Source organism: Trichomycterus rosablanca, chromosome 19 (assembly GCF_030014385.1).
Source record: "Trichomycterus rosablanca isolate fTriRos1 chromosome 19, fTriRos1.hap1, whole genome shotgun sequence".
Lineage (NCBI taxonomy): Eukaryota > Metazoa > Chordata > Actinopteri > Siluriformes > Trichomycteridae > Trichomycterus > Trichomycterus rosablanca.
In genome coordinates, this window is record NC_086006.1 from 27,832,445 (window position 1) to 27,860,345 (window position 27,901).

Below are 27,901 nucleotides of genomic sequence, written 5' to 3' on the forward strand. Positions count from 1 at the left end.
TTCCATTCATAACGGAACATGTGAACTCCACACGGAAAGGACCCGGACCACTCTACCCGGGGATCGAACCCAGGACCTGCTTGCTGTGAGGCGACAGTGCTACCCACCGAGCCACCCGAAGGTTGGGAGAAAAATTGGGGTGAATGTACTAGAACAAAACTTGGGCAGCCCTTCAACAACTGCATTAAATCAGCTGCAGGGGCCTGATGGTCCGCATAAAATGAGCTGTAAAAATGGTCTGGACAAGGAGGACCTGAAAGGCTTCAGTATGGAGAAAATGATCCTTTAAATAAAGGAGAACCTGCATGACTGGGCCAGGGTGGCATGAAAGCCAATGACTGGGTATTTTTTATAAGTAACTACTTATAGATTTCTAGCTTTCTTAGCCGAGTCGTGTCCTGATTTGAACCCTGAGCAGCGCACGATCTCTTGATTCCACAAAGAAGAGTGGAGCTAAAATTCCTTCACCGTGATGTAAAAGACCACGTTTAAATCATTACTGGACGTTTTATACATCACCATGTGGCTCACTCGGAGGCGTAAATGATGACCTGTTTTCACGCGACAGCAGCTAATCGTACGTTTCATGGCTATTCCTAGAGATGCTAATGCAGCGTACTGTGAAAAGCCAAGACTTTCTGTGAATAATGTTCTTGGCACGGCACATTCTGGCTGGAGCATCAGCTGTGTGTGTGTGTGTGTGTGTGATTGAGAGAAGTTAATACACTACAGGCAGTATTAATATTCCCGTATCTGTCAGATAGATGAAAATGTTGATAGAAAATATTAATAGCACATACTGTATAACCCAAAATAATGAACACACATAAAAAAGGCTGCATAAGAGACTACACAGCAAACAAGGGTTTCAATAAGGTTAAATGCAGTCATTTAACCTAGCAGTCATTAGCCTACCCCAGCTTTCCAATGGGCGCAAGGCACACAGCAACACCCTGGACGGGTGCCAGTCCATCGCAGAACACACACACACATTCACCTATAGGGCAATTCAGTGTCTCCAGTTAACCTGACTGCATGGAGGAAACCCACGCAGACACGGGGAGAACATGCAAACTCCACACAGAAAAGACCCGGACCGCCCCGCCTGGGGATCGAACCCAGGACCTTCTTGCCGTGAGGCGACAGTGCTACCCACCGAGCCACCCACATTTTCATCTTTTCCTCCCAATTTAGTTGCACCGACCAGCCAGCAGAGGGCAGCAGCAATGAAGAGACCTCCGTAATTCATCTAACTGTGCCTGTTGGACACCCGATCAGGTCGACAGCACAATAAGATTCAATCGTGAGATTCAATCTTGAAAGATTAAGATATATAAGGTGATGGGCTAAGTGTGTTTAACCGCTGTGCCACACGACAACCAGGTTAAATGTATATTTGAAGTGGGCCAGTGAGTATATGTGCGACAGTCTGCGTCTCTCCTTGGTCAGATCGCGCGTCTGTGGTGGTAGAGGAAATTGGATACGACTAAATTGGAAGGAAGTAAAAAAAAATCATTCGTTTTAAAGCACAAGTTTGTTCCAGTTATGAAACTAAAGGAATAGAATGAGATAAATGGGCACAAATTCCCATGGACATGAATTAAAGTCTTGTGAGAAGTCTTGAGAGAGGTCACTCTATGTTAATACCATTTGTTTTGAAATGGGACGTCCAGCAAGCTCACAGTCAGGCGTCCAAATACTTTTGGTCAGTGAGTGCGTAAGCAAACTGTCGACTGATTGTAAAAAAATGTAATAAACACACAATACTAGAAAACACTTTATTGTTCATAAAACATCATAATCGTACATTTTAGTGTAACAGGAAACAATAATTGCTGAGATTTTGGAATGAAGCAAAATTCTGATGAGGCCACAAACCTAAAAACCAAAAATTCTGGACTGGAAATAAAAAATAAAAAAACCCGTCCTGATTTAAAACGTTACACATAATTCAGCACAGAGCTTTAAATCCAGTACAATGTTCACATGATCACACGTGATGGCAGAACTGAGAGGGGGACGGGGGGGGGGGGTGTTGGACCCGAATACAAAACCAAAACGGAGATAAACCCGCTGAAATGGAAAACGTCTACAGAATAAGCGGCGGCTCGAGCGGCAAAACACGCTGACGCTGGCACATATCGAACTCGTCGGTTCGGATCTCGGCTCTGCCGTCCGGCTGGGCTGGGCAGCTACACGGACAATGATTGGCTGTTGTTCGTACAGGGTGGGAGCTGAATAGGGAGCTCATGACCGATGCAATAGCGACCTCTGCTGGATGATGCATTGGATCAGGGTGTGGCTCTCCGTACACGAAGCTGATCCGCGTATGAGCTCGCTTCGTCCGGGTGAAAAGATGCAGTCGGGTACCGCACACGCGTCGGAGGGGGCGTGTCAGTTCGCCACGCCTCAATCGAGGAAAGGGGGTCGGCACCAGTAGAGAGGAAGCATAACGACAACTCTTCCACCAGTGCTGAGGTCTCGAGGTCTCGAGTTTGAATCTCAGCTCTGATATCAGCCAGACAGGCTGTGTGTCTGTAGCTGGAGGGAGTCATGAATGCCCCTGATATATGGGGAAAGAAAAAGTGGGTTCAGTGGGTTTCTTGGGGTCTGGGCAGCCTCTGCTCTCCTCCATCGAGAGGTGGAAAGGTGAAAAAACACAATTCTTTATAGATTTTTAAAAAAAAAAGAAGAAAAGAAAACTCGATAAAAGCAGAAGAGCTGTGAAACGATCCTACACGACATATCAAATACAGTCTAAACACAACGAGCCGACGTGGAATAAAAAAACAACAACCAGAAACGCCGGACGATTCGGACACGTGGGGGTCGGAATCACTCGTTAGGGTTGGGATTCGCGTCTGGATACTGAGACAGGTCGAAGGTCAGGACTTTACTGATAACACAGTCTCCTTGCTGCAAGCAGATTAAAAAACAACAATTAAATGACCGACGCTTCAATATTCAAACATTCTGACAGGACGAAATTGGGAAACTAAGGTTTACCTCGGGATAAACTCCGATGAGCGAGTCGGCCTTGGTGTAGAACTCTTCTTTCAGAGAGATGACGATGGCCTGGAAGTTCTGGACCGACTGATCCTTGATGTAGTTGGCCACCTAGAGAACAGAGAACGTTCATCCATCACCCTGCGTTCACACCAACGTCGCTGCTACGATCTATTGGTGTTGACCACTTGGCTTCACTCCTAATTTGCATAGTTATTGTCACTATACACTATAAGGATGGACCTCATTTTGTACCCACCTTCCCAATGTTGGTGTTGTCCAAGGCTGCATCGATCTCATCAAGGACGAAGAACGGAGCAGGTTTGTAGCTGGAAAACCGAAGACAGGAAACCAGCGCCGGACGTTAGGGCATCACAGTACTCGTTAGGAAATACACCTGTGCGCGTGCGTTTACCTGAACCTGTTCTCTCACCTGTGGATGGCGAAGAGCAGAGCGAGAGCGGCTACGGTTTTCTCCCCTCCGGATAAATTATCCATGGGCCTGAAACGTTTCCCCGGGGCCACACAGTTATAGTTGATGCCATCCAGGTACGGTTCCTCGGGGTTCTCCGGTCCCAGAAAAGCCTGCCATCAGATAACGGAGCAGATTTAACTCACGTTCTTACAGTTGGATCATCCGTCACCCAATTCTAGTGCAGCCTAGCAACCCCCTCTGCCTCATGTGATCATCATCATCATCCACTCATGTATCCACCTCAATCAGACAGCAAAGCATCAGGAACCCTACCGACCCATAAATTCTTACTGATGTTTAATCTGTATAAAGGTGCACAAGTGTCGTTTATCTGTAAATTGGGGCTCGTCAGGGACAGTTCTAGAGGTTTGACATAATCAGCGTAATCTCTGTCTAAGTAGAGCGTCTAATAGGGTTGGGCGGTATGACGGTATTACGGTGTACCGCGGTATTTAAAAATGATGAAGCGCCAAATTTCTGCTTCGGGTTTACCTTAAAAACTGAGACTTTAGGACATGCGCGCATCCACAGTGTGGGAGGGGTAGGCGGTTGGAGCTCGCTGATTGGTTGTGGAGGTGATCACCGAGGTGATAACACAAAAACTAGCGACATCCTACGCGCGCTCCCGAGAAGGAGGCTGTTTGAAACCTTAGACGCCTTAATAAGCTGTAGTTCCGTATCTTAACATTTCAAGAACGAGTGAGCATCGGAAGCGTCCTCGGCTTAAAACATGGCTGACGGTGCGGAGAAACGGAATTATTTTCAAACGTAAATAAATGATTATTGATGATTATTGAACTCGTATAAACTTGCACGTGTTTTTATTTGCAAAATCGAGCTTGAGAGTTGACATGCTGGCGCACTGTGCTATCCCATCCCATTGGTTTGAATGGCAAAATGCTAACTGTTAGCTTAGTATAAGACAGCCCCGATATTAATATCGATGATGAACGATCATGAACATTTCGCTACCTTGCCTTAAATGTAGACATAATTCAAACAACACTTCAATGAGAAAAAAGATTGATTTTAAAAGGAAACTACAGGAAAGAGACAGACTGGTTGCATTGCATTAAGTTTCATAAAAATCCTCTCTTGTGCAGAGATGTGTTTGTGCCTGTGTTTGTTTCTGCTTTAAAACATACACGCCATGAACCAATCAGATTTAACATCATTAAACGAGTTTTTTCTCAATTATTTGTCATAATACTACTAGCGCTCTCTTTATCTGTGTGTGTGTGTGTGTGTGTGTGTGTGTGTGTGTCGCTCCCCGTGATAACTGCGCACTTCTAATCGGCTGTATTTCACTCGCTCCGCTTCGCATCAGTAGACGGAATTAATCAGTCATTATAAAATAAAAATATATGTAGAGAGCTCCCTAGCTTTTCGAACACACCCTATATAACAGCTCCCAGAGGCGCGACTCGGGTTCCTTTAGTTCATTTCAAAGAGCCGTTCAATAGAATCGGATCGTTCGTGAACGCCCCATCACTACCAGACAGACACGCCCCCTCCCCCTACGCACCAATACCGTGGTATTTTTTGAAGACGGTATGAAAATCGGCAATATCGCCCAACCCTAGCGTCTAAATAATCTGCCAATGAGTTCCATGTCTTATTAGAATCCTCTCCACTGAGGCAGGTCGGGGTCGGGTCACCAGGTTTTCAGACAGACCCCAGAATGCGTGCTGTGTTCACCTGAGCGCTGCTGTTGCGTGACAGGGCTTTGTAGATCTCGTCGATGTTGGTGGCGACGGATTCGAAGCAGGCGTTGAACCGATCGTACCTCTCCTTCTTGATCTGCTCGAACGCTTGCTTGGCTTTCTTCGCCCTTTTCCTAGCGGCCTCGAATTCTGCACACGCGGACGAACAGACGTTAATTACATTCACTGTATTCATAATCTGTACAATAAAGCGACTAACACACACACACACACACACACACACACACACACACACACACAAGGCTAATGTATGCATGTATTTATTAGATGTTATTTATGGAGCTCGTACCGTCGCTGGTCTCCTGGAATTTGTCTCTGACGCTCTCCAGCTTCTCCATGGCTTTCATGTTGGGGGCGCTGATCCTCTGAAGGATGCTCTGCTGCTCGTTCAGCTTCTGCTGAAGGCTGTTCATCTCGGCCTTTATCTCCTCCTCCGACAGAGCGTCCTGCGTTACACAGAGAAGATTGAAGTCACACGTTAGCGGTAAAAATAACTGGATCAGAGCAGAGCCACCGACCTGGCCGGGTGTCCACACATACACAGTTGGGTGTGTCTGAGGGAGGGGAGGTCAGTAAATGCCTCTAAATGCTGCCATTTAACAACAAACCAATAATACATTGGTAACACACAGGAACAATGTTGTCTAGGACCTGGTGTAGAGGTAAATAATCACCTTGAGATCTTCAGACAGGCAACTGTAGTCGAGCTCGATAAGAGCTTCTTTAGCTGAAACGGTGCTGGACGTTTTCTGGCTGCTGCTCATGCTCTCCTCCTGCGAGTTCCCCTGCGAGGATAAATACGTATTAATAATTCACATCTACATTCAGAAAGGGAACCAAAACTTAGGCACACGGTCAGAACTGCTAGGAACGAGGACGCAGTCGAACCAACAATCACGTCTGATCAATCAGGAGGTCACGCCGCACGCCACACAGTAAGACGGCATTACAGAACCTGACAAAAGGCTATTTTGAACTTTGACCCAGTTTGCTGTTTTTCAAAGCTCCTCCAATGAGACGAACTGTTTGATATGAGGCGGTAAAAGCGACCCAGGCCGTACGAACAAACCCAACGTGACTTACTGTAGTAAAACAGCGAGTGAGGAATGTGATTAGTGGAGGAACTTATGAGCAGTAATAATGAAGAGAAGTTTAGTGCTCCTGTCTCCTTCTTTTACTACATTAAACCACGTTAAGCTTTATTTTAGACTCTGGGAGAAGCTGATTCTGATTCTCAGCATTTCTCAGAAGCTGGAGCTGTAACACAAGTTTAAAAGTGAAACAGGGAGGAGAATCCAGATGAACACAGATACACGTGGAGCTGTAACCCTGGATCTGACGCTTATTCCACACCGATGCAGGTTCGTGCGCCGAGGCTGAAACCTACCTCCTCCTGGCTGATGTCGTCCATGGTTCCTGACCGGAAAGGGAGTTTGATATCCTGCATCTTGCAGGCCTGCAGCAGGTTGTGTCTGTCACTGCGCCTCTGCTCCAGCTTGGTCTCGATGGCCGTCACCTCCTTCTGAAGCTGCGTCAGCTCCCTGAAAGCCGAACGTTCAATCAATGCATTCATTCAACCCTGGATGAAAACACAACACAAAAAGGAGCACGAAGAAATAAAACCCACTTGTTGGCGCCGCCGAGCTTCTTGCGGATCTCTTCCATTTCGTGGTTTTTGTCGTTGACCTCTGACTTCTTGGTGAGGTGCTGGTTCTTCAGATCCTGAAGCTGAGCCATGGTTTCATCAATGATCTTCATGTGCCTTTGTTCCTCCTGTTAAAAATAAAGAGAAATAAACAGTAAGGGTCAGTAAGGTCAGGCACTGATATCGGAAGATTTATATCCGGTGTAATAAACGAATTACATGAAGTAAATAATGTGCTTCTGACTTTGCGGCAACAGTTTAGGGAAGGCCCTTTCCTGTTCCAGCATGAGCGAGCTCTATAAAGACATTTTGAGCTCTGGCATAAACCCGGAACACCGACTGAAGCTTTCTCGGCCGACATCAGTGCCCAGCCTTACAAACGCTTTCTGGACCGAATGAGCACAAATTCCCACAGACACCCCCGTCAGCCTTCCCAAAAGATCACACAGAGGCCGCTCGCTCCGTTTTAACATTCATGGTCAAGTGTCCAGATCCGTGTAATCCGCAACATGGGTGTTTGCTCTGGAGCACAGTCCTTTACCTTCTTCAGCTTTTCGATCTCATTGTCGTCCTTCTTGACCGTCTGCTCCCACGTGGCGACTTTATCCTGGTCCTCCTTCAGCTGGTTCCTCTCGTAGTCCAACTGGATCGCCAGGCGAGTCTTTTGGGTTTCAAACTCCAAACTGAGGAAGGAGAAAGTGAGCAAAGTTCGGTTGGGCCTGACGGTAATGACATCATTTATATGTAACTTCGCTTTGATCTTCACATTGACTATCGGTAAGCTATATTTATAAAACGGATAGTTCCGGTCCTCAAATCTGATTGGCTGAGCCGCGGTCGAAGCCGTTGTAAAATCCCCGATAAACGCACACCTATGACCGCCTCACATCATTCCATATTAATACGCCACTGAATAGAAAAAGTTAATGTTATTTTCGCCCTAATCGAACTATTTTGCGTCGCGGAAGAACGCTTTATCGTAAGTTTATACACAATAAATACATTTATGAATTAAACATTGTTGTATTTATTATATTTTATGTTGACCGCCGTTTTATAAAAGCAATAAGCCACTCGATTGCTTTAATTTATTCCACTTATTGCTTTAATTTATTCCAGAAATGAATGGAATAAATTAAAGCAATAAGCCACGAGAGATCGTGCGTTACTGTTACGATTTTAGCACGGGGAAAGAAGTTTTAGGCACTCCGCTTCGCGTCGCACGGCCTCTCGTGGCTTATTGCTTTAATTTATTCCATTCATTTCTCTGAAATAAACTGCATTACGATATTATGGACCAAAAAACACTGGACACCTGATCGAGAACCAGTTCAATTATAATTAGGGCCCTATGTCTAACATTGGCATGATGCCCCGCACGCCCAGCATAGGCATAATAATCTGGACCGCACGACGCAGGAAACTTACCGCTTCTTGGCGATCTCGTTCTGCCTTTTTACTTTTTCCTCCTCGAACTCTCGGATGTTTCTGACTCCGATTTCCTTACAGAAATCCAAAAACACCTCGTCCTCCACCTGGAACGTCAAACAAACCATTATTATTAAGTGACTCGTTTGAACAGCGTTCGGATCCTCAGGCTTCCTACTGGGATGTTCAAAAGAACGTCTAGTAGGCCCTTGAGGAAGGCCCTTAACCCCCTCGTCTCCAGCTCTTGTCATAATCAGCCCTGGATTATCATTATCACTGTCGTTTAATTGTATCCATCCATCTGATTGCTGGCCGTTCTCTTCCACTTTTACCTTCAACTCTTTCAGGCATAATTGTCCGTGTGCGTCATTAGTCGTGTATCTTTAATCTGTTCACTGTTAAAAATTGATGTAATAGAGTTACGGATGCATCTCTCTTACCAGGTTCATGCGGTCCTTGAGCTCTTTCATTTCTCTCTCGCGTGACTGAACGATCCTCTTGATGTCGTTGATACGTGGGCCAAAGTTTGCCAGCTCACTTTCCAACTTGGACTTTTCCTAAAATAAAAAAAAAGGGGTTTTATCCATTAGCTCGGGTGACTCAGGAAACTTCCCCCCCCTCTGTATGACCTGCACGAGCTATATTAAAAGGACTTGCGTTAGTAGATTTATCATAATGGACACTGGCATCACTGGACCAAACTATAACGACTTGATGAGTAGGAACAGAATTATTTAGAGCTAGAACGAGCTGAAATCGAATTTTATCAACCAGCGTTTGCATCCTTTAGCAAAGCTCAAGGAAATGTGACTAAAATGGGCTGTGTCCCAAACCACACCATAATATTGTGCACTTTTAATAGTGTAGTTAGACACAACGTGACTACATACTGCTGCAGACTGAGGACGTGTGCAGTAAGGACCACTTCTCTTCACCTGCACCAGGCAGGTTCATATAAAGATCCGTATCATGCACAAAGAGTCACACATCGATCTCCATTATCGCCCGTTTCTGCGCAGCTCCATCGATCGGCCAGCAGAGGTCGTAATTGCACGTCATGAGGAATCCACACAATCATTGTCCATATATGCCGGTAACAGAGCTGAGATTCAAAACTGGCTAGTTTAAGACGATATCTCTGGTGGGCTATGATGTTTCTATGGCTCTGCTGTCATTTTGCCCAGAACAGCTTGGATACCCCTGACGTTTGTGAGCTTTACCTGCATGTTTAAGGACAGGTGGCGAGTTTTGGTCTGTTCCAGGTCACTCTGAGAGTACTTCAGCCTCATCTGGAGCCCGTGAGCCTGAGACTGCACCTGACGCAGCTCGGCCTCCTTCCGTTTCGCCTTCATTTGCTCCTGGAAATGAAAGAACGAACGATTAGTGAAGACGACGTGGATCATCGAAGCACTTCTGGGGACATAAAAGGGGGGGGCAGTCACGTTCCCCGATCGAGGAGGGCCGAGGCCGTCACCCCCACTCAGACACGCACGCAGATTGCTTCTTTTCCCCCCCACATTATCATGTGCAAAGGGCCACGCCCTGCCATAATTAGACCGGTCAGCAGAGGCCGCAATTGCCCCAGCAACAAGGAACCCAGTTTCAGTCACTGATAGCACAGCTGAGATTTAAACTCGAGAGCCCGAGGTCTCGGCACTCGTGGTGTTTTAGCGCTGTGCCACCCAAGTGCCCACAAAATGCCACTTTACTGTCAGACACCGTTCTCTTCGTGCACAGTGAATGTCACAGGTCTGGTTTCCTCCTTTGCTTAGAAATAGTTAAACAAAAACGAGGAAATAATGTTGTTTCACCTTCAGCTCGTCTGTGAGTTTTTCTTTCCTGTCCTTCAGCTTGTCCACGGCTTTTTCGTCCCAGCGCCGGGCTTTGGCCTTCAGATCGCTGGCACCTCCAGAGATCACACCGGACTTCTGGAAAAGTGTTCCGTCTAGAGCCACCGTCTGAGCGGCACAAACAAAAGCAATAAACGAATCATTACAAATTCCCATCATAAATACTGTGGCTGAACAATGTAAGAAAGCTGCCCAGGAATCATGTGGGAATTTGTGCCCTTGGTGTTAAATGAGTCTGTGATGTATGTATGTAATATACACTGTCGAGTCACATGATCACGAGCAGCTAACTAATAGCTACTAACAGCTAGACAGGCTGGGAGGGACTCAATAAGGTCCTGGTAGGTCGTCACAGGTATCTGGAGCCATGCAGACTGCAGTGCAACCCACAAAAGGATCCATAGAGCCAACACTACAATCAAGGTGCTCCCACAGATGCTCAAGTCAGATGGGTTCAAGTCAGGGTAGTACTCGGTAAAGCCCTTCCAACCAATGCGGGACATTTCTAGTCGTGTGACGTGTCACATCGCCTTGCTGGAAGATCCCATGTATGGGCGTACGTGATCTGCAAGGATGGATCGGTTGAGAGTGCCTGCCACACCTAATATACCCACCAAGCCAGCTCACGGAAGTGACTTCCTTCATGAGATACACACTGCAGCTGTTAAAAGTACGACGTGGTCATAATAATGTGACTCCACAGTGTAAATGAGCAGCAGAACACAAGAGGAAGTGTGTCGTCTGTCGTCTGTGCTGTGTTTTGGCCGTACGTACCGCAAGACTTCCCACATTTAATAGGACTACTGAGTAAACAATTCAGTCGGCCAGCTGTCCAGTCCCATTTGAATCCCAAATCATGTGAATAGTGTTTCTCCAGACTATCCTGTCTACTGTTTAGTTATACAGGCTTCTTGTTGCTGGCTGTCCTCTTCCTCTTTTAATTTTAACCCTTCCAAGCATCATTTTTCTAACGAATTGGTTCTTATCATGTGTCCAAAATAATTAGATTGTACAGTATATACAGATAAAATGGTACAAGTGTAAAATCAGTATTTGCAAATTTGCACATGGTACTATTGCACTATTTACACCAGCACAAGCAATAATGTATATATTCCACCCGACCCGTAGTGTAAGGATAAACAGTAAAGACGTCTGGGACGCCTGTCTATGTAAAACAGAGATATCACCATGGACGAAATCGCAGTAGAACTGGAACACTGTACTATTGGTGACGACCGGTAGTATAAGTTACTTTGTCTGTGGGATAGTCTTAGTATTTAGTCCTGTAATTTCCTGTTAATATGTATAATTAATCACTTATAATAACGTGTATCTCTCTTGTTTTAATTTTATATTCTCTAAACCAGGGGTTCTCAACTGGTCTCAGCCCGGGACCCACATTTTCTCATGGTCATTAAGTCGCGACCCACTTTTATAGAATACAAACCAAACAAATTTATTTTTGAAAAATAGCCTTCAAAAACACATTTAAACATACATATGCATGCAAAGTGAATTTAAGAGCAATTTTTTTAAGAAACTGAGGAGGACCATGCCAACTGCATGTATAAAAGTTACTACAATAAATTTAAATATCAAAACTGCATAAAATAAATAAGGCTACAAAACAAGATGCTTTCACCTAACCTGTCTTCTGTGGAAGTCAGTGAGACAGTTGGGCATGTACTTTACTTCTGATCAGAGTTTCAAAGTCTGGGGTGACAGTAGACAGAGTTACTCTCAGATCATGCTCAGTGTTCAACCTGTTTCTCTGCTTTGACTTGAGCTGGACCAAGGTAGAAAAGCCACTTTCACAAGGATAGGTAAGACGCCCGGAGCGCATGTTCTTGTTTGGAGCAAGATGCTGTCAGACACTTCTGTGATACCTTCAGCTCATGAAGTCGTCTTTGAAAAAACTCCACCGGCTTGTCTTTACGTGCGGGATGTTGCGTTTGTAAACGTCGCATTAGTTTGGATGGTTTCATGCTCTCATGTGCCAGCACTTCATTACAAATAACACACTGGGGTTTCTGTCCGTGTTTGTCCTCAACGAACGAAAATCCACATTTCAAATACTCCGGGTCGTATTTGCGTTTCGCCGTCTTGCCTCCGAACATCATCACAAATTTAAAGAGAAGGGTAACCGGTATGGTGGTTACCATGGCAACGAGAATGCTGTGCGCGTCTGATGCGTGCCTCTCTCTGTTAAATTTTTTTTTAATGTATTTATTTTTTACAAGCTCAGAACGTGTACCCACCAGTTGAGAATCGCTGCTCTAAACTGTAGGGTATATTTTACTATATTTCCTTTATTTTTCATGTTCTTAATTTTTTCTCTCTCGTTTGAATTTCATGTTCTTAATTGTAACTAAATGTTTGCAAGAAGTCTTTCTGAGGTTCTAGATCTCAGGAATGTTTTAATGCTTTTAATTTTTCCTTATGTAAAGCACTTTGAATTGCCACTGTGTTTGAAAGGTGCTATACAAATAAACTTGCCTTACCTACAGTACAGGCCAAAAGTTTGGACACAGCAGTCAAAAGTTTGGACACACCTTCTCTTCAATGTTTTTTCTTGATTATTTTTATTTTCTACATTGTAGATTAATACTGAAGACATCCAAACTATGAAGAATTATGTAGTGAACCAAAAAGTGTTAAACAAACCAGAATATGTTTTATATTTTACCAACTCTACCTCTGCACAACCCAACTGATGGTCTCAAACACATTAAAAAAGCAACAAATTCCAAAAATTCACTCTAGACGAGGCACAAACATTCATTGAAAACCATTCCAGGTGGAAACCTAATAAAGCTGGTTGAGAAAATTTCAAAGAGTGTGCAAATCTGTCATTAAAGCAAAAGATGGCTACTTTGAAGAATCTAAAATATAAAACATATTCTGGTTTGTTTAACACTTTTTTGTTTACTACATAATTCCATATGTGTTCCTTCATAGTTTGGACGTCTTTAGTATTAATCTACAATGTAGAAAATTTAAAAAAATTAAGAAAAACCACAGGAATGAGAAGGTGTGTCCAAACTTTTGGCCTGTACTGTATATTGTATATATTTGCTATACTTTATACTGTACTTTCTTTATTCTCATTCATTACCCATTTTTTAGCCACTTTTATTCACCTAAACACAGTACAAACAGCATTATCTGTTTAATATTCTTTAACTTGTGTCTTCATTTCACTTATCTGGTCACTTTACCTGTATTATATGTAAATAATCTCTATCTTGCACTTCTGGTTAGATGCTACTGCATTTCGTTGGCTCTGTTCTTGTACTCTGCACAATGACAATAAAGTTGAATCTAATCTAATCTAATCTAATCAAGGTTCAGTTGGGTTACTTGGGCTTTCAGTGAGAGGTTTAGTTTGATTTGGTCAAGGATCTGTTTGTCTTTTTCGCCAGCACTAGAGTTCACAGGCATGGATCATCTTTCTACCCCACGTTTTTAAATCCACAAAAGACAGACTGGACAATTCTGATCTGTGCATTTAGCCGGACTAGACTAGTGCTCCATCTATCTAACACACACAGTCTGGTACCTTGTGTCTGTACGGGCCTCCGAAAGCGATCCTGCGCGCGTCCTCCACGTTATCGCACACGAGGGCGTTTCCACAGGCGTACTGCAGAGCTTTCTTGATATGCGGAGGCTCGTAGCGAATCACGTCGATCACCAGCTTGGCACCGCGTAGCTCGCGCAGCTTCTCGTCCGTGGGTTTAACCTGCAGGGTGAGACGGTGGGTGAGAAGAGATTAGCCTGGCATCACGGTATGGATTTTATTTTCGCTGAGCAAAACATACAGAAACAGTCCTGATATGCTGATGTTTCTGCAACCCAGATTATACTCCAAAGTCAGAAACAGAACAGTGGATGAAACTAAAGCTACAAAGAAATGAGAAAACAATTCAATATAAATGTCTGGTTTTGGAACAGGGTGTAAAGACATGCTCATGATCAGGTGTCCCAATACTTTTGTCTATGTGGTGTTTTATTTTATATATTTATTAGGATTTTAATGTCACTTGATTACATTCACAGAAACGGTAGTTATTCGTCATGGACAATTTTCCAGTTCACCTCACTTGCACGTTTTCAAACTGTGGGAGGAAACCGGAGCACCTGAAGGAAACCCACACAGACACGGGGAGAACATGCAAACTCCACACAGAAAGGACCCGGAGCACTACGCCTGGGGATTGAATCCGGGACCTTCTCTTGAGGCGACAGTGCTACCCACCGAGCCACCGTGCCGGTCTCGCCACTGAACCAGGGTAGAGAAAATGTCACTAACGTAGTTACACATTTCTTATATATTTGCAGCCTTTGGTGGAGAGAACAGAAAGAGAAGGAAAGAGAAAGAGACGAGAAAGAAAAGAAAAAGAAAAAGAAGAGAAAGAGAAGGAAAGAGAAGAGAAAAGAAAAAAAAGAAGAGAAAGAGAACGAGAAGAAAGAAACGGGAAATAGAAGAGAAGGAAAGAAAAGAGAAAGAAGAGAGAAGGACAGAGAAGGAAAGACAAAAAAGAGACAGAGAAGGAAAAAGAAGAGAAAGAGACGAGAAAGAGAAGAGAAAGAAGAAAAAGAGAAGGAAAGAAAAGAGCAGGAAAGAAAAAAAAGAGAAAGAGAAGGAGAAGAAAAGAGAAAGAAAAAGAGAAGAGAAAAACCAGAAGGAGAAGAAAAGAGAAAGAGAACAAAAAGAGAAGAAAAGAAGAGAAAGAGACGAGAAAGAAGAGAAAGAGAAGAAAAAGAAAAAAAGAAGAGAAAGGAAAGAAAGAGACGAGAAAGAGAAGGGGAAGAAGAGAAAGAAAAGGAATGAGAAGGGAAGGAGAAGAGAAAGAGAAGGACAGAAAAAAGAGAAAGAAAAGAGAAGAGAAAGAAAGACGAGAAAGAAGAGAAAGAGAAGAAGAAGAGAAAGGAAAGAAAGAAGAGAAAGAGAAGAAGAAGAGAAAGGAAAGAAAGATGAGAAAGAGAAGGGGAAGAAGAGAAAGAAAAGGAAGGAGAAGGGAAGGAGAAGAGAGAAAGAGAATAAACATCACAGGAAATGCAGCCACCTTATATTTCACAATTAATTCCCACAATTTTAATTACAGGCAAACAAAACTGTTGAAAACGTGAATATTGTGAATGAAATGACAGTATTAACAGTTACAGTATTAACAGTTACAGTATTAACAGTTACAGTATTAACAAAGCAGTGCAGGGGAGGCTGGGAAATGTGGTGAGTAGAGGTTCACTAGTGTGTGCAAACGAGCGAAACTGAGGAAAGTACCTCCAGATAGTCGAGGGGTAAGAAGGTCTCGGGTTCTCCTCTCTGCTCTTTGATGTACTGGATGCAGTCGCGCCCGGTCTTCTCCGAGTCCACGATGATGGCGTCCATGTTCTTACCCAGTACTTTGGTCACGGCGATCTGGTACTTCTTCTGAGTGGGCTGGCACAGATCGATGAGCCTGCCGTACTGCACAGAGACGAGAACATTCGACCCGCATGAAAATCGCCCAGCAGTGCATTCCTGATGGAAATACTGGTCACCTGAAGTACCGACAGGCAAACCCAAATCATTTTAGGCATTTCTGTGTCTCATGTACGATCTATACATACTGATACACTATACGGCCAAAAGTATGTGGACACCCCTGCTATCGATTGATTGTGGTTGTTTCTGCCACATCCGTTATTTACATTAACGTTTCAGCATCTAGCAGATGCTTTTATTTTAAATGACTTACAGTTGCAATTGAGGGTTAAGGGCCTCGCTCAAGGGCCCAAGAGTGGCAGCACGGCAGAGCCGGGATTCGAACTCTCAACCTTTCGATCGATAGCCCAATGCTCTACCCACTAGGCTCCCACTGTCCCTAACAAGTGTATACAAAAGATATAAGGTGAATGATATGCTTTTAACATTGTGCCAACAGCATGGGGAAGTCCCCTTTCTCTTTCAGCTCAACACTTTTTGGGATGAATTAAACTTGGTCTTTTTGTCCAACACCTGAATGCGCACACATTCCCACAGACATACTCCAAAATCTTATAAAAAGGCTTCACAGAACAGTGGATGAACCCAAAGCTACAAAGACACGAGGGAGCAATTCAATATAAATGCAAGTGGTTTTGGAACAGGGTGTAATGACAAGCTTGTGATCAGGTGTCCCGATACTTTTGTCTATATGGTTAATTCAACTGGTCGAACTGGTCAGCCTGGAGTCTCACCACTGAACCAGGGTAGAGCCTCTTGATGCTCTCCATGATCTCGGCTTTCCGCTGCTGCCTGCTGTTCTCCTGCCGGTCGATACGAGCGTCGCCCAACTGCTCCATCACCTACCACGGAAAAGCAAAAAGAAATCATCAAGATCTGATATAAGACGCTTCTGATTTCTGATAAGAACGTTTGAGAACGTGCAGGAGAGAGTTCAGGACCTGGTTGAGCTCCGTGTTGATCTCATCAATCCTTCTCTTGGCCTGCTCCACCTCCTCTGTGAGCTCCTCTTCCAGCTTCTTCTGCTCATCCAGAGACTGCCTGTACAGAGAAGGAGGGAACGTTTGGCGGTCAGGTAAACAGTGTTTGCAGACGTATGATTGAACCAGCCGAGATTCTAATCTTGATTTGCACGAAGAAATGCAAAATAGTTGGCAGATCGATCTCCAGGGTTTGAGCTAACAGGTTTTTTTTTTAACTTGCACAGCAAACAAGTGACTCAGTAATTTGTCTTCCGCTGCTGAGGGATACCCGACTGCATCCGAGGAGAGAACGTCGCTGTACACGCCTCTTCCGACACGTGCACAGCCCTCCTCTTCTCGCCCCCGCATCCTGCACAGGCGTCTCTCCCGCCGATCAGGGTCCATACACAGCGTATGAAGATCCCACCCACCCACCGGTGGCAACGCCGAGTTTTGAAGCGGGGAGTTCAGAATCTCGGCGTTGGTGTGCTAGCAGAATATCCCGCAGTGCTACCTGGGCACCGATATGATATAGTACTTCTAATAATAAAAACAATTGTGATAATCAAAATAATAATAATAATAATAGTAACATTAATAAAACAATACATTATGGCAATGTATTAAGGATGATAATAGTGATAATAGTAACAGCAGCAACAGTAATAATAGAATTACAAGTAATGATAACAATAACAACAATTACAGTAATAACTAGGGATGTAACGATACACTCTACCCACGATACGATACACGATACTGAGTTCACGATACGATTTTTTCCCGATTTTTTTTTAAACAAAATGAAATTAAAGACAAATGACAAAGTTTCCTTTTATTATTTCTCTTTAAAAAATAAAATAGAAGCCGCTCAGGTGGCGCAGCGGTAAAAAGAAACGCGCTGCAACCAGGGCTGGATTCTGAGAAGCGTGGTATCGAATCCAGCCTTGCTTTACCGGTTCGAAGCCGAGTGGCTATATGAGCAACGATTGGCCGGTCGCTCATGTGGGGGGGTGGGACAAAGAACCGGATGTGGGTCTCTCTCTGTCAGAATGCGGTCGCGCTCTCTGTCGGCTGATTGGAGGCGCTTACACAGAGATGGGAGAGGGTGCCCTTAGGGTGTGTCTCTCCGCATGCAACGCTAGGTGGCGCCAAACTCGTCGATGTGTAAGTGGCAAAGATGCATCTGGCTGCTGCTCGTGTTTTGGAGGGGATACGGGTTAGCTTCAATCACCTCCGTCAGGGCAGGGTTCGGCATAGACAGAGAGGAAGCACGATGCTAATTGAACAATTGGATGCGCTAAAAGGGGAGAAAAAGGGGTAAAAAATAATAATAATAATAATAATAAAATAGAATAATGTATGCTTAGCTTTTATTTATCTAAATAAAAAACAAAACCAAAAACAATGCTGCACATTTCCCCTCACATTTCACATTTTGTGTAAAAAACAAATGAAATTTCAAAACAAATCCCACATTATATAATAAATAAATAAATAATACAAACAAAGAAAGTAACCTCAAATAAATAAACTAAGGTTTTGCCTGTGCTCCTTCCAAGCTTGGTAAAGTGCTGTAAAGTAAAGTGCTGTAAAGTAAAGTGCTGTAAAGTAAAGCGCTGTAAAGTAAAGCGCTGTAAAGTAAAGCGCTGTAAAGTAAAGCGCTGTAAAGTAAAGCGCTGTAAAGTAAAGTCCTGGCATTACAGTATGGCTAAAGTGCAGGCGTGATGGAACGCAGTATTTAGGCTCCAGTGTGTTAACCAGCAATCGAAATCTCTCATTGTCAACTACTGAACATGGCCTCATATCTTTTGCCACGAAAATACCAGCGCACCTCGTGTAAACGTGGTTTTGCCCTTTTATGAATGATTCTCGTTGACGCGGGGTGACCGGAGCTTCTCACTGTGGTGCCGGTTTATATGTTTATCATGTTCGTTGCGCTGTGTGTGTAGTTCAGTATCCTGTCGTTTTGTCCATTATCTTTTTTCATTTTCGGTCTTGAGGAAACCACACTTCCGATTTGGGAAAGAAGGGGGCATCCTCAAGTTCCACATCTTCACCTGCGGTCGCCTTTTTTCAAGAACTGTGTAGGTCTAGGGTTGCCAAGTTGGGCATAAATCACCGCCGCAACCTTTGAATTTTCACCCATTTTGGATAAAGCTGGATTTGGCAACCAGGCGAGGTGGCTGGCGCACGTGGCCTTCGCTGTTTAAAGTGAATCTCGATTCATTTTACTTCAATTATCGATTTAAATCGTGGCAAAAATGCATCGATTTTTAACTGTGTATTGGTGCATCGTTACATCCCTAATAATAACTGCACTAAACGTAATAATATTACCAATAATAGTAGAAAATATAAGTATAGTAATATCAAAATAGCAATTATAATAGTAATAACAATATTAATAATAGTAATAGTATTAACAATAACAATACTTTGACATTTTTGCAGCAACTTACAACACTGTGACAGTATTCTGTCTAAGCAATTGAGGGTTAAGGGCCTTGCTCAAGGGCCCAACAGTGACAACCTGGCAGTGGTGGGGCTTGAACCAGCAACCTTTAGATTACTAGTCCAGTACCTTAAATGCTAGGCTACAACTGCCATTAATCATTAAACCAGGGCATGTGCACAGTACAGTTAGAGTGCACAGTCAGCCACTGTATGGTACCAAAACATCCGGATTGATCAACCCAAAGCTCTACCCACTTAGACCCTGATCGGTATGCAGTAGCTATTGAAAATAAGAAACATACGTTATATGAATATGATCCTCGCTGAAGAAGGTTGAGTGTTTACCTGCTGGTGGTGATGTAGTCCTCCAGCTTCTCAATGCGCTTCTGGTTCTCCTCGATCTCTCTGATCTTCTGCTTGATCTTGGCCTGCAGACCCACAACGTCCAGGATGAGACACGCCGCATTAACTTCAACACAAACCCTTCCTGCGCTTCCTTCTCAGTACCTCGGTCTCCACTTTCTTCCTCTCCTCCAGGTCCAGCCGATCCTGATCCGCCTTCTGGTCGCGGTTGAACTTCTCGGCCTCCTGGGCCAGAGTAGCCGCTCGCTTGCTGGCCTCCTCCTTCAGCCGGTGATACGCTTTGACCTGAGAGGAGAGCGAGTAGAATCATTTTAAACACACGTCCGTCTCAATACGATCAGCCGGGTCATCGGAACCACTTTTGGGTATACCTGATTCTCCTCAAGCTGGAGATCCTGGCCCTGGCTCTGCGCCTCCTCTTCCATGCGCTCCTCAAACTCCTGCCTGGCCAGCGCCACGGCTTTCTGCTCACGCTCCAGCTCGTCCATGTCCGCCTTGCGCTTCTTGTAGCACTTCTGGGCGTTCTGCAGGGATTTCCGGGCAGCTTCCAGCTTCTTGATTTTGTGAGCGGTGTTCTCCTTCGCCTTGATGTACTGCGGCCTCTTCTGGTTCAGCTCGGCGTCCTTCTCCCTGAGGGTGGAGGTGACGCACGTTACATTCTCAACTAGGATTTTTAATGCCTGGTTCACACTACACGATTTTTGCCCTGATTTTCGCTCGGCGGTCGCTCGGCGATCAAAACTCGGCTCTCGATCGCTAAGTGTGAACCATCCAACAACTCGATCCGACCGGCTCGGCGACCGCTCGGCGACCGGATCGAGATTTCTAACACGTCAGATATCTGATCTGAGATGTGCGACTGGCAGTGAGTGCTATGTCGAACAGCCAATGAGAACGCAGGATACGGTGCGAGGGGAAACGCAGGAGAGGAGTGTAAACAGGTGGGACGGGGGGATAATATAGTTTATATCAGAATACATCGGCACACACACACGAGCTTTACAGTATTTCTGACCTGATCGTTCGACATTGCAAAAATATTTATTAACCTCCAACTCACTACAGAACGATCCGTGCTGCTCGTGTTGCCAAATCCACTCAGATTCATTTATTTTTCCTCCTTGATTTCATCACGTCAGCGCACAAACTTTGATCGCTCGCTACTTGTTGACGTGCATTTTTGGACGTGGTGTCATTAAACCCCTCGTCACTTCTCACGTGTGTTTTTGTAAAAAAAAAAAAAAAAAAAAACATAGTTTGGGAGAGCAGAGAAGCTCGTCTGCGATTCCAGTTGGTGATAGATGGTGTAGTGTGAAACCCTCTATCGCCGATCAGTCGTGTAGTGTAAAAGCCACACCCACTGAAAAGACTCCCGAGTGCAAGAGATTCAGTCGTGTAGTGTGAACTGTACAGCGACCCGACAAATCAGAAAGTCGTGTAGTGTGAACTTGGCATAACTCGCCTGTTCTAGTTGCAACGATTTCACAGCTTAGTTTGTTGCTTAATTCTGGAACTTGTACACAACAGTCACCAAATTGATCTTTCTGGTTCACATTTATAAACATACCCAATTATTCATTTTATTTCATGTTTTACCAAAGCTTGATGATGCCTGGAATCACTGGGTGCCATCCCAACCCCTCTTAAACAATAACATCTGTATGGCGATGCCATGACCAGCCAACAGCACCACTTGGGATTTTAACCCTAGATCGCAGCAGTAGTTAACTAGTGTATTTTACTTTGTGACTCCGATGAAAGCCCTGAACTTAATCGTTGTGGCATTAATAAGGTTAAAACTCTCTACAGAAACACGAGGGAGTCAAATATAATAATCAGATATGGCTGCAAGCGGCAATTTCGAGGGTCACTACGGAGAATCACTACGGCAATATCTATAAATATATTTTATGCATTTTCCTCCCAATTTAGTGTAGTCAATTTGTCTTCTGCTGCTGGGGGATCCCTGATTGCCGTTGAGGTGGGTATATCGTTGCTCACGCCTCCTCCGACCAGCGCGCAGCCCTTACCGAAACCGCTTTCTATCCTAAGCGCCCCTTATCCACCAATCAGGGTCCCTACACGGCGTTTGAAGAACCCGCCCACATGTTCCGGTCATCCCTGCCAATTATGCCGGCTAGATGGCACCCAGCCAAGCGGTGGCAATGCCGAGTTTCGAACCGAGGAGTTTCAGCACCACCTAGCACTGCAGTTGCACCATTTTTGCCACAGCCTACAAACCTCCTGCGCTCTCTGCCTTTAAATTTTTTGATGACAATCAGTGCAATGCTCCGAGTAGCTCTCTAGATCAGTGTAGATTTGTGCTTTAGGGTTGGCACCTGATAACGATACTGTATAGAAATTCCAACAAGCTCTCAAGGTTATTTTGACACCACGTTTGCGTGCGATTCTGCATATTATGTAAATGAAATCGAAAGTAGGCCGAGATACATAAAGCGCGAGGCTTTTTTTGTAGGGTGCGAGACCCGTAATCAGGGAGGAAGAGAATCGTGTATCTACCTCACACGGGGTTGGAGACTTGGACCTCGGAGTTTGATGCTACAGTAGCAGAATGGTTTACTAGCTGTTCACCGTTACCCCTTTTCCACCAAAAAAAACCTGGTTCTTGAACCGGTTCTGTTCGGGTTTCTCTGAACCTTGGTGTTCTGTAGAGAACCGACGCGCGTTTCCACCAGTTTTTGAGAACCGAGCTGCGTCATCATCGGTGGGCGTTACTTAACGCAGGGGTCTTCAACCCGGGGGGGCGCGAGCGGCTGTACAGATACAAGATAGAGCACGCACACCGTCGATACTACAAGTCCCAGAATGCACTGCAACATCATCCGAGAAATTAATTACACTAATCACAAGCCTTCCAAAAGAAAAAGGCGTTCGAGTGTGTGCAGTGTGTGTGTGTGTGTGTGCGCGTGTTCCTGTAAGATCGTTTACATGTGGCTCCTCAGATCCCCGCAGTGTTCTGCTGCCTCCTAACCCACTCACTTGATCTCCTTCTCGATGGTCTGCTGCTCTCTCATCATCCTGCCCAGCTCTTTTTTCTTGTCCTTCAGCTCCTCCTCCACGCGGTCCATGCGTTTGCGGTCCTTGTCGATCTCCTTGTTGCGCTGCGCCAGCTCGCGGTTCAGCCTGTCGATATCGCACTCGTTGTGGTAGAGCTTGAAGAGCTGCATCTGCACGTTGGCCCGCACCACTTCGTCCTTCAGTCTCTGGTAGCGCTCGGCCTGGGCGTGAACGAAAGAGACGCTGATGCGTTAGGAATGAAGAATGAAGGCTGAACAACCTGGGCGTAAAAGTACTACATCAATGAAATCTATTAAACTGAACGATGTGTAGGAGCAGAAGAACCTTGGATGATTTTAAGCATTAGATGCAGTAAGTGATATACTGCAGCTTTTTCTCTTTACTTTTATTAATCGTTAGTGCTTTTCACTGTGCTTTGGGTTCTAAGAGGAGCCAGCAGTGACTGGGAATTAGTATTATCTCCAAGACTGAATAGATTACAGTCAGTACATCAAGTACAGGACTAAACACAGAAGTCTCCGAGGCTGTGTCCGAGAGAGGGAAGGCCAGACAGGGTACCACCTCATGAGCCAAGTGTTGCTAGAGTGTGGTGTTGTCATACGTGCTCAAAGGTAATGAAAGCCGCTGAAGTGGGCTGTGTCCCAAATAATAAGTCGCACACTACTGTAAAATTGTCCTTCAGCCTAATGTGGGAGCTTTAAATGGCATTTATGAAGCGGCTAAACACACCTACCGTCACACAATCACAACTAAAACAGCAGCTAAATCCCTAACAAACAATTTACAATGATTCATGAGGATCTACAACGTCACGGCATCGTATCATGGTGTAAGATTACCTCTTCTTTCTCCTGCTTGGCCTCTTTGCGCTCAGCGGCGATGTTCTTCTTGCGATGGTAGTTGAACTGCGTGTCCTCCTCGGCCTTCACCATCTCCTTCTTACGCCGGTCGTACTCCTGAGCCAGCTCGCCGGAGCGGGAGATCTCCTCGAACAGGGCCGTTCGTTCCTTGGGGTTCTTCATGGCGATGGACTCGACCGCGCCCTACAGGAGCGAAGTGGGATGGGGGAGATGAAACATGTTATGAATCGAGTCCCTTATCGCTCAAAGACGCCTTAATGTCTGAGATTATGGGCCCAGAAAGGTTATCATGACCTAGGATTAATGAGAGAGACATTTAGGCTAAATGCAACGTTTAATGCTTCTAAAAAATGTTGGTTTTTTTGTCGAAATTTATTTTTAATGTTTTGAACTAACCTGGAACACCAGGAAGTTCCTGGCCTTGATGAGAATGCCCAGTTTCTCCAGCTCCTCGCTGTACTCCGGCAGCCCCACCACTTTGTTATTGATGCGATATTCCGACGACGCACCTGACGCATACAGAGAGAGAGAAACAATCAACAACAGGTAACAACATACAGCTGAACTTCATATACAGCCATGATATACTACAGAGCAAACGGTATCTGGGCCATTCCGCCGGATCTGTGCTATTTCCGTCCCTGGGACAGTGTGTAAATGTATATAAAAATTAACTTTAAAATGCATTTTTTTAATTGAGCAAAGTGTCACGGACATTGATCTAATTGCAAATTTAGGATATATAATTTAAAACGTTCATAAAAACTCTATAGCAATAAAATAATTGTATTTTTTTATGTCCCCACGCTCTAACACGACACTACAATAAAATATAACATGTAAAATCTGTCAGAAATCCTTTTTTCCTGCAGTGTTTGGTGACTCCAGATCCCATCTATGTTTTTAATATTTATTTTCCGTAAGAAATGTATAATGATGTGGTTAAAATCCATGTTTTAATCACGTCTCCAGGTTTTCACTCAGTCCTGTTATCCTCACATATTCATCCTTCTGAAAAATGTGGAAATGTGGAAAAATACGAGCCCCATTCTGAACAGAAATGTAAATTTTTTTATATACTGAAGATCACAGGAAGATCCCCTGTATGTCTGATAATACTGTAGCTCGGACTTAGCGTGTGTTCATACCTATAATGACTCGGGTGAAGGAGCGCTCTACTCCGGTGTCCTCTTGGTACACCATGCTGACGTAGGCCCGGTTAGCTGCTGGTTTACCCACAGGTGCACCATGAATGAGGTCCTTCAGTGTTTTCACACGCAGGTTACTGGTCTTCTCAGCCAGGACAAAGCTGATGGCGTCCATGAGGTTCGACTTGCCTGAAGTGAAAAACACAAGCGCACAAGTGTACCAGTGAGGCCGTGTTAGAATATAATGCATAGATGTGTTTTTTAACGTAAAGCACATTACAAGCTTACAGCTCGCAAACCATCCGGGAGTCACAAATGTTTAGCAGGTAAAAGTCCGGCCGCAGGAACAGGGCTGTGAGCACAATTCCAATGTACTGTATTCCGCACTAATGTTTTTCAGACAGGAGTATTATTCTTCAAACTACTCACCAAGTCATTTAAAATCTTAACTGATGAACTTTTCTAAACATTTAAAGAAATGCTGAGAAATAGAACAGTAACTATTTACAAGTGCAAAATCGAAAATTTTACCCACCCTCCCAAAAAATGCCCTTTTTACAGCTCCAAACTTTTCTGCAGAGTTTGATTTATCTACGTTTTGTTCAGTTAAATGATGCAGCAAATGAAGAAACAAAATGATGTACTTTTGAGCAGCAGGATATTTTCTTAATACCGCAAAATCACAATTATTCAACCCCTACAGAACAGTGATGATCTTAAAATCTAGACTATAGAGACTCAATAACCAGCCTTCATCTGTGGCTTCTCATTCTCCAGATTTAAATCCCATAGAAAATATTTAGTGGAACTTAAAGAAAGCAGATGCAGCATGAAAGCCATCAAACCTCAACGAGCTGGAAGTTTGTGTAGGAGAAGACTGGGTGAAGACTCAGTAACTTATTGAGTTACAGAAATTTCTTATTAAAAGCATGTTCCAGATACCAGATACTGAAGTTAGGGGTGGAATAATAGTGCACATAATAATCAAAACTGTAGATCCTACTGTTGAGTACCAATGCTCTATATAACTGACCTTTACTGTTTAAATGTAATGTTACTTATTTGCAAGGCAATACAGAAAATATGCTTCTTCTTGTTTGTTTTAATAGAATGGCAAGTACGTATGTGAAAATACAGAAGAAACGGAAATGAAACTGCAGTGTGGGAGGAATTTGTATTAGAGTTTATACAGAGTGAAATCTGACATGTGCACGGATTACTGTTATAACTTTCAACGTTCCAGACATCAAGCACGAATGTTAATATCGGCTATTATTTTCAATTTGGCTGATCGAAATAAGACAAAGCAGGCCTTACAAGGCTGGTAAAATGTACCACATCGATTTAGACCACTTTTTATGTGTCCTGGTGCTGCCTTGTGATAGTAAATATGAGTCCAAAAGTGTACGGAATACTGTTACTACGTTATCCAGCATCAGGGCCACTCACCTGATCCATTCGGTCCGATAATAGCAGTAAACTTCTGAAAGGGTCCGATAATCTGTTTTCCTTTATACGATTTAAAGTTTTCGATCTCGATTAACTTAAGATAGCCCATTTTAGATCACCTATGTTGCACGAATTCAAAACAAAAATAACGATTCGGTATGCAGCTAGCTTGTTAGCTTAGCCTGTTAGCTCCAGCGCTAACACTCCCAACTAGCGCAACAGTCTGCATACAAATCCAGTTTATAAAAGGACCAAATGTGTCCTTATTCAACACAAACTGCAACGTTGTTTATTCTTAACAATAAATTAATGGTAAATATTACTTTAATTAATAGCCCGGCTGCAATTTGTGCAGCGGCCAGAAAAATAACAACAACTGCGCGCCTACTGAAAACCCGCTATCGCAGATTCTCGCGAGATTTGAGGATCAACCACCGTCATGTGCCGGATCTTTGAGTCGACTCTTTTGAGTGAAAATAGGGAGCCGACTCTCCACGAAGACTCATGTAAAACTTAAAAAGAATAATGAAGAATAATAAAGTATACACCGATCAGCCATAACATTAAAACCACCTCCTGGTTTCCACACTCACTGTCCATTTTATCAGCTCCACTTACCATATAGAAGCACTTTGTAGTTCTACAATTACTGACTGTACTCCATCTGTTTCTCTACATGCTTTGTTAGCTCATTTCACTCTGTTGGTCAGGACCCCCACAGGACCACCACAGAGCAGGTATTATTTAGGTGGTGGATTATTCTCAGCACTGCAGTGACACTGACATGGTGGTGGTGTGTTAGTGTGTGTTGTGCTGGTATGAGTGGATCAGAGTTTTTAAACACCTCACTGTCACTGCTAGACTGTGAATAGTCCACCGACCAAAAAAATATCCAGCCAACAGCGCCCCGTGGGCAGCATCCTGTGACCACTGATGAAGGTCTAGAAGATGACCGACTCAAACAGCAGCAATAGATGAGCGATCGTCTCTGACTTTACATCTACAAGGTGGACCGACTAGGTAGGAGTGTCTAATAGAGTGGACAGTGAGTGGACACGGTGTTTAAAAACTCCAGCAGCGCTGCTGTGTCTGATCCACTCATACCAGCACAACACACACTAACACACCACCACCATGTCAGTGTCACTGCAGTGCTGAGAATGATCCACCACCTAGATAATACCTGCTCTGTGGTGATCCTGTGGGGGTCCTGACCTACTCCTGGGGGTATGTAGAAAAACAGATGGACGACAGTCAGTAATTGTAGAACTACAAAGTGTTTCTATATGGTAAGTGGAGCTGATAACATGGACAGTGAGTGTAGAAACAAGGAGGTGGTTTTAATGTTATGGCTGATCGGTGTATAACTAATAAACTCAAGTTTTTTGCATTTTACACGACATAAATGACCCAAACAAGTAAAAGAATGAATAAGTTAATTAGAAAATAAATGTATCTTCCAAAGTAATGCCATATCAATGCTTTTTTACACTACTAACTTCCTGTTGTTGCCCACATTTAATTCCCAAAAGTGATGCTAGCCTACAAAGCCAAAAAATGGACCAGCTTCGAATGACTTCTAAAGCACGCATCAAACCCCATTCTGCACCTCGTTCCCTTCGAGCCACATGCCTGGCTCATCTTGATCCACCGCCCAGGACTCAAGAAAATCAAGCATCAAGGCTTTTCTCTGCACTAGCACCCAGGTGGAGGAATAAACTTCTCATTGAGGCTCATTTTTAAAAGACGACCAAAAGCCTTCTTCACCTTTTCACTAAATACTTCAACTGCAAAATTGAAACCTACAAGATCTCCGTAGTTAAAAAAGCAGGTTTAGCAGGTTTGTGTTCTTGTACTAGAGTAAGGAAAAGTTCACTAAGGGAAGCACTTCTGCAAATTGCTCTGAGTACGAGAACCTGTTAAATGCTTTTAAAATGAATGTAAATAAATGAATGAATAAATAAATTAATCAGTCATTTAGTAAAACAGTGCACGCATTTCCTT

The 27,901-nt window shown here is 44.0% G+C and overlaps 1 protein-coding gene across 1 annotated transcript; it reads right to left on the reverse strand.

Moving 5' to 3' along the window:
• Positions 1-1,764: 1,764 nt before the first annotated feature.
• LOC134333168 (structural maintenance of chromosomes protein 1A) lies at positions 1,765-26,228 on the reverse strand. Its single transcript, XM_063015026.1, has 26 exons — positions 25,898-26,228; positions 24,449-24,637; positions 23,697-23,809; positions 23,280-23,483; positions 22,402-22,640; positions 19,773-20,031; positions 19,546-19,686; positions 19,384-19,466; positions 16,561-16,660; positions 16,354-16,461; positions 15,416-15,601; positions 13,691-13,870; positions 10,090-10,236; positions 9,499-9,636; positions 8,719-8,835; positions 8,279-8,385; positions 7,392-7,533; positions 6,833-6,978; positions 6,593-6,746; positions 5,880-5,990; positions 5,495-5,651; positions 5,180-5,334; positions 3,440-3,591; positions 3,266-3,335; positions 3,007-3,117; positions 1,765-2,916 (listed from the first exon to the last, which is right to left on the reverse strand). Exons 1-26 carry the CDS (start codon positions 26,004-26,006, stop codon positions 2,836-2,838), a joined length of 3,699 nt encoding a protein of 1,232 aa, XP_062871096.1. The 5' UTR covers positions 26,007-26,228; the 3' UTR covers positions 1,765-2,835.
• Between the last annotated feature and the right edge of the window lie 1,673 nt (positions 26,229-27,901).

Bases quoted from the DNA above. Each gene is read 5' to 3' on its own strand.
- LOC134333168 (XM_063015026.1), bottom strand. From the start codon at position 26,006: ATGGGCTATCTTAAGTTAATCGAGATCGAAAACTTTAAATCGTATAAA. The intron at 16,661-19,383 runs GTAAACACTCAA...TTCTCTGTACAG, and splicing joins GACTACATCACCACCAGCAG to GCAGTCTCTGGATGAGCAGA. The intron at 3,336-3,439 runs GTGAGAGAACAG...TCGGTTTTCCAG, and splicing joins CTGCTCTTCGCCATCCACAG to CTACAAACCTGCTCCGTTCT.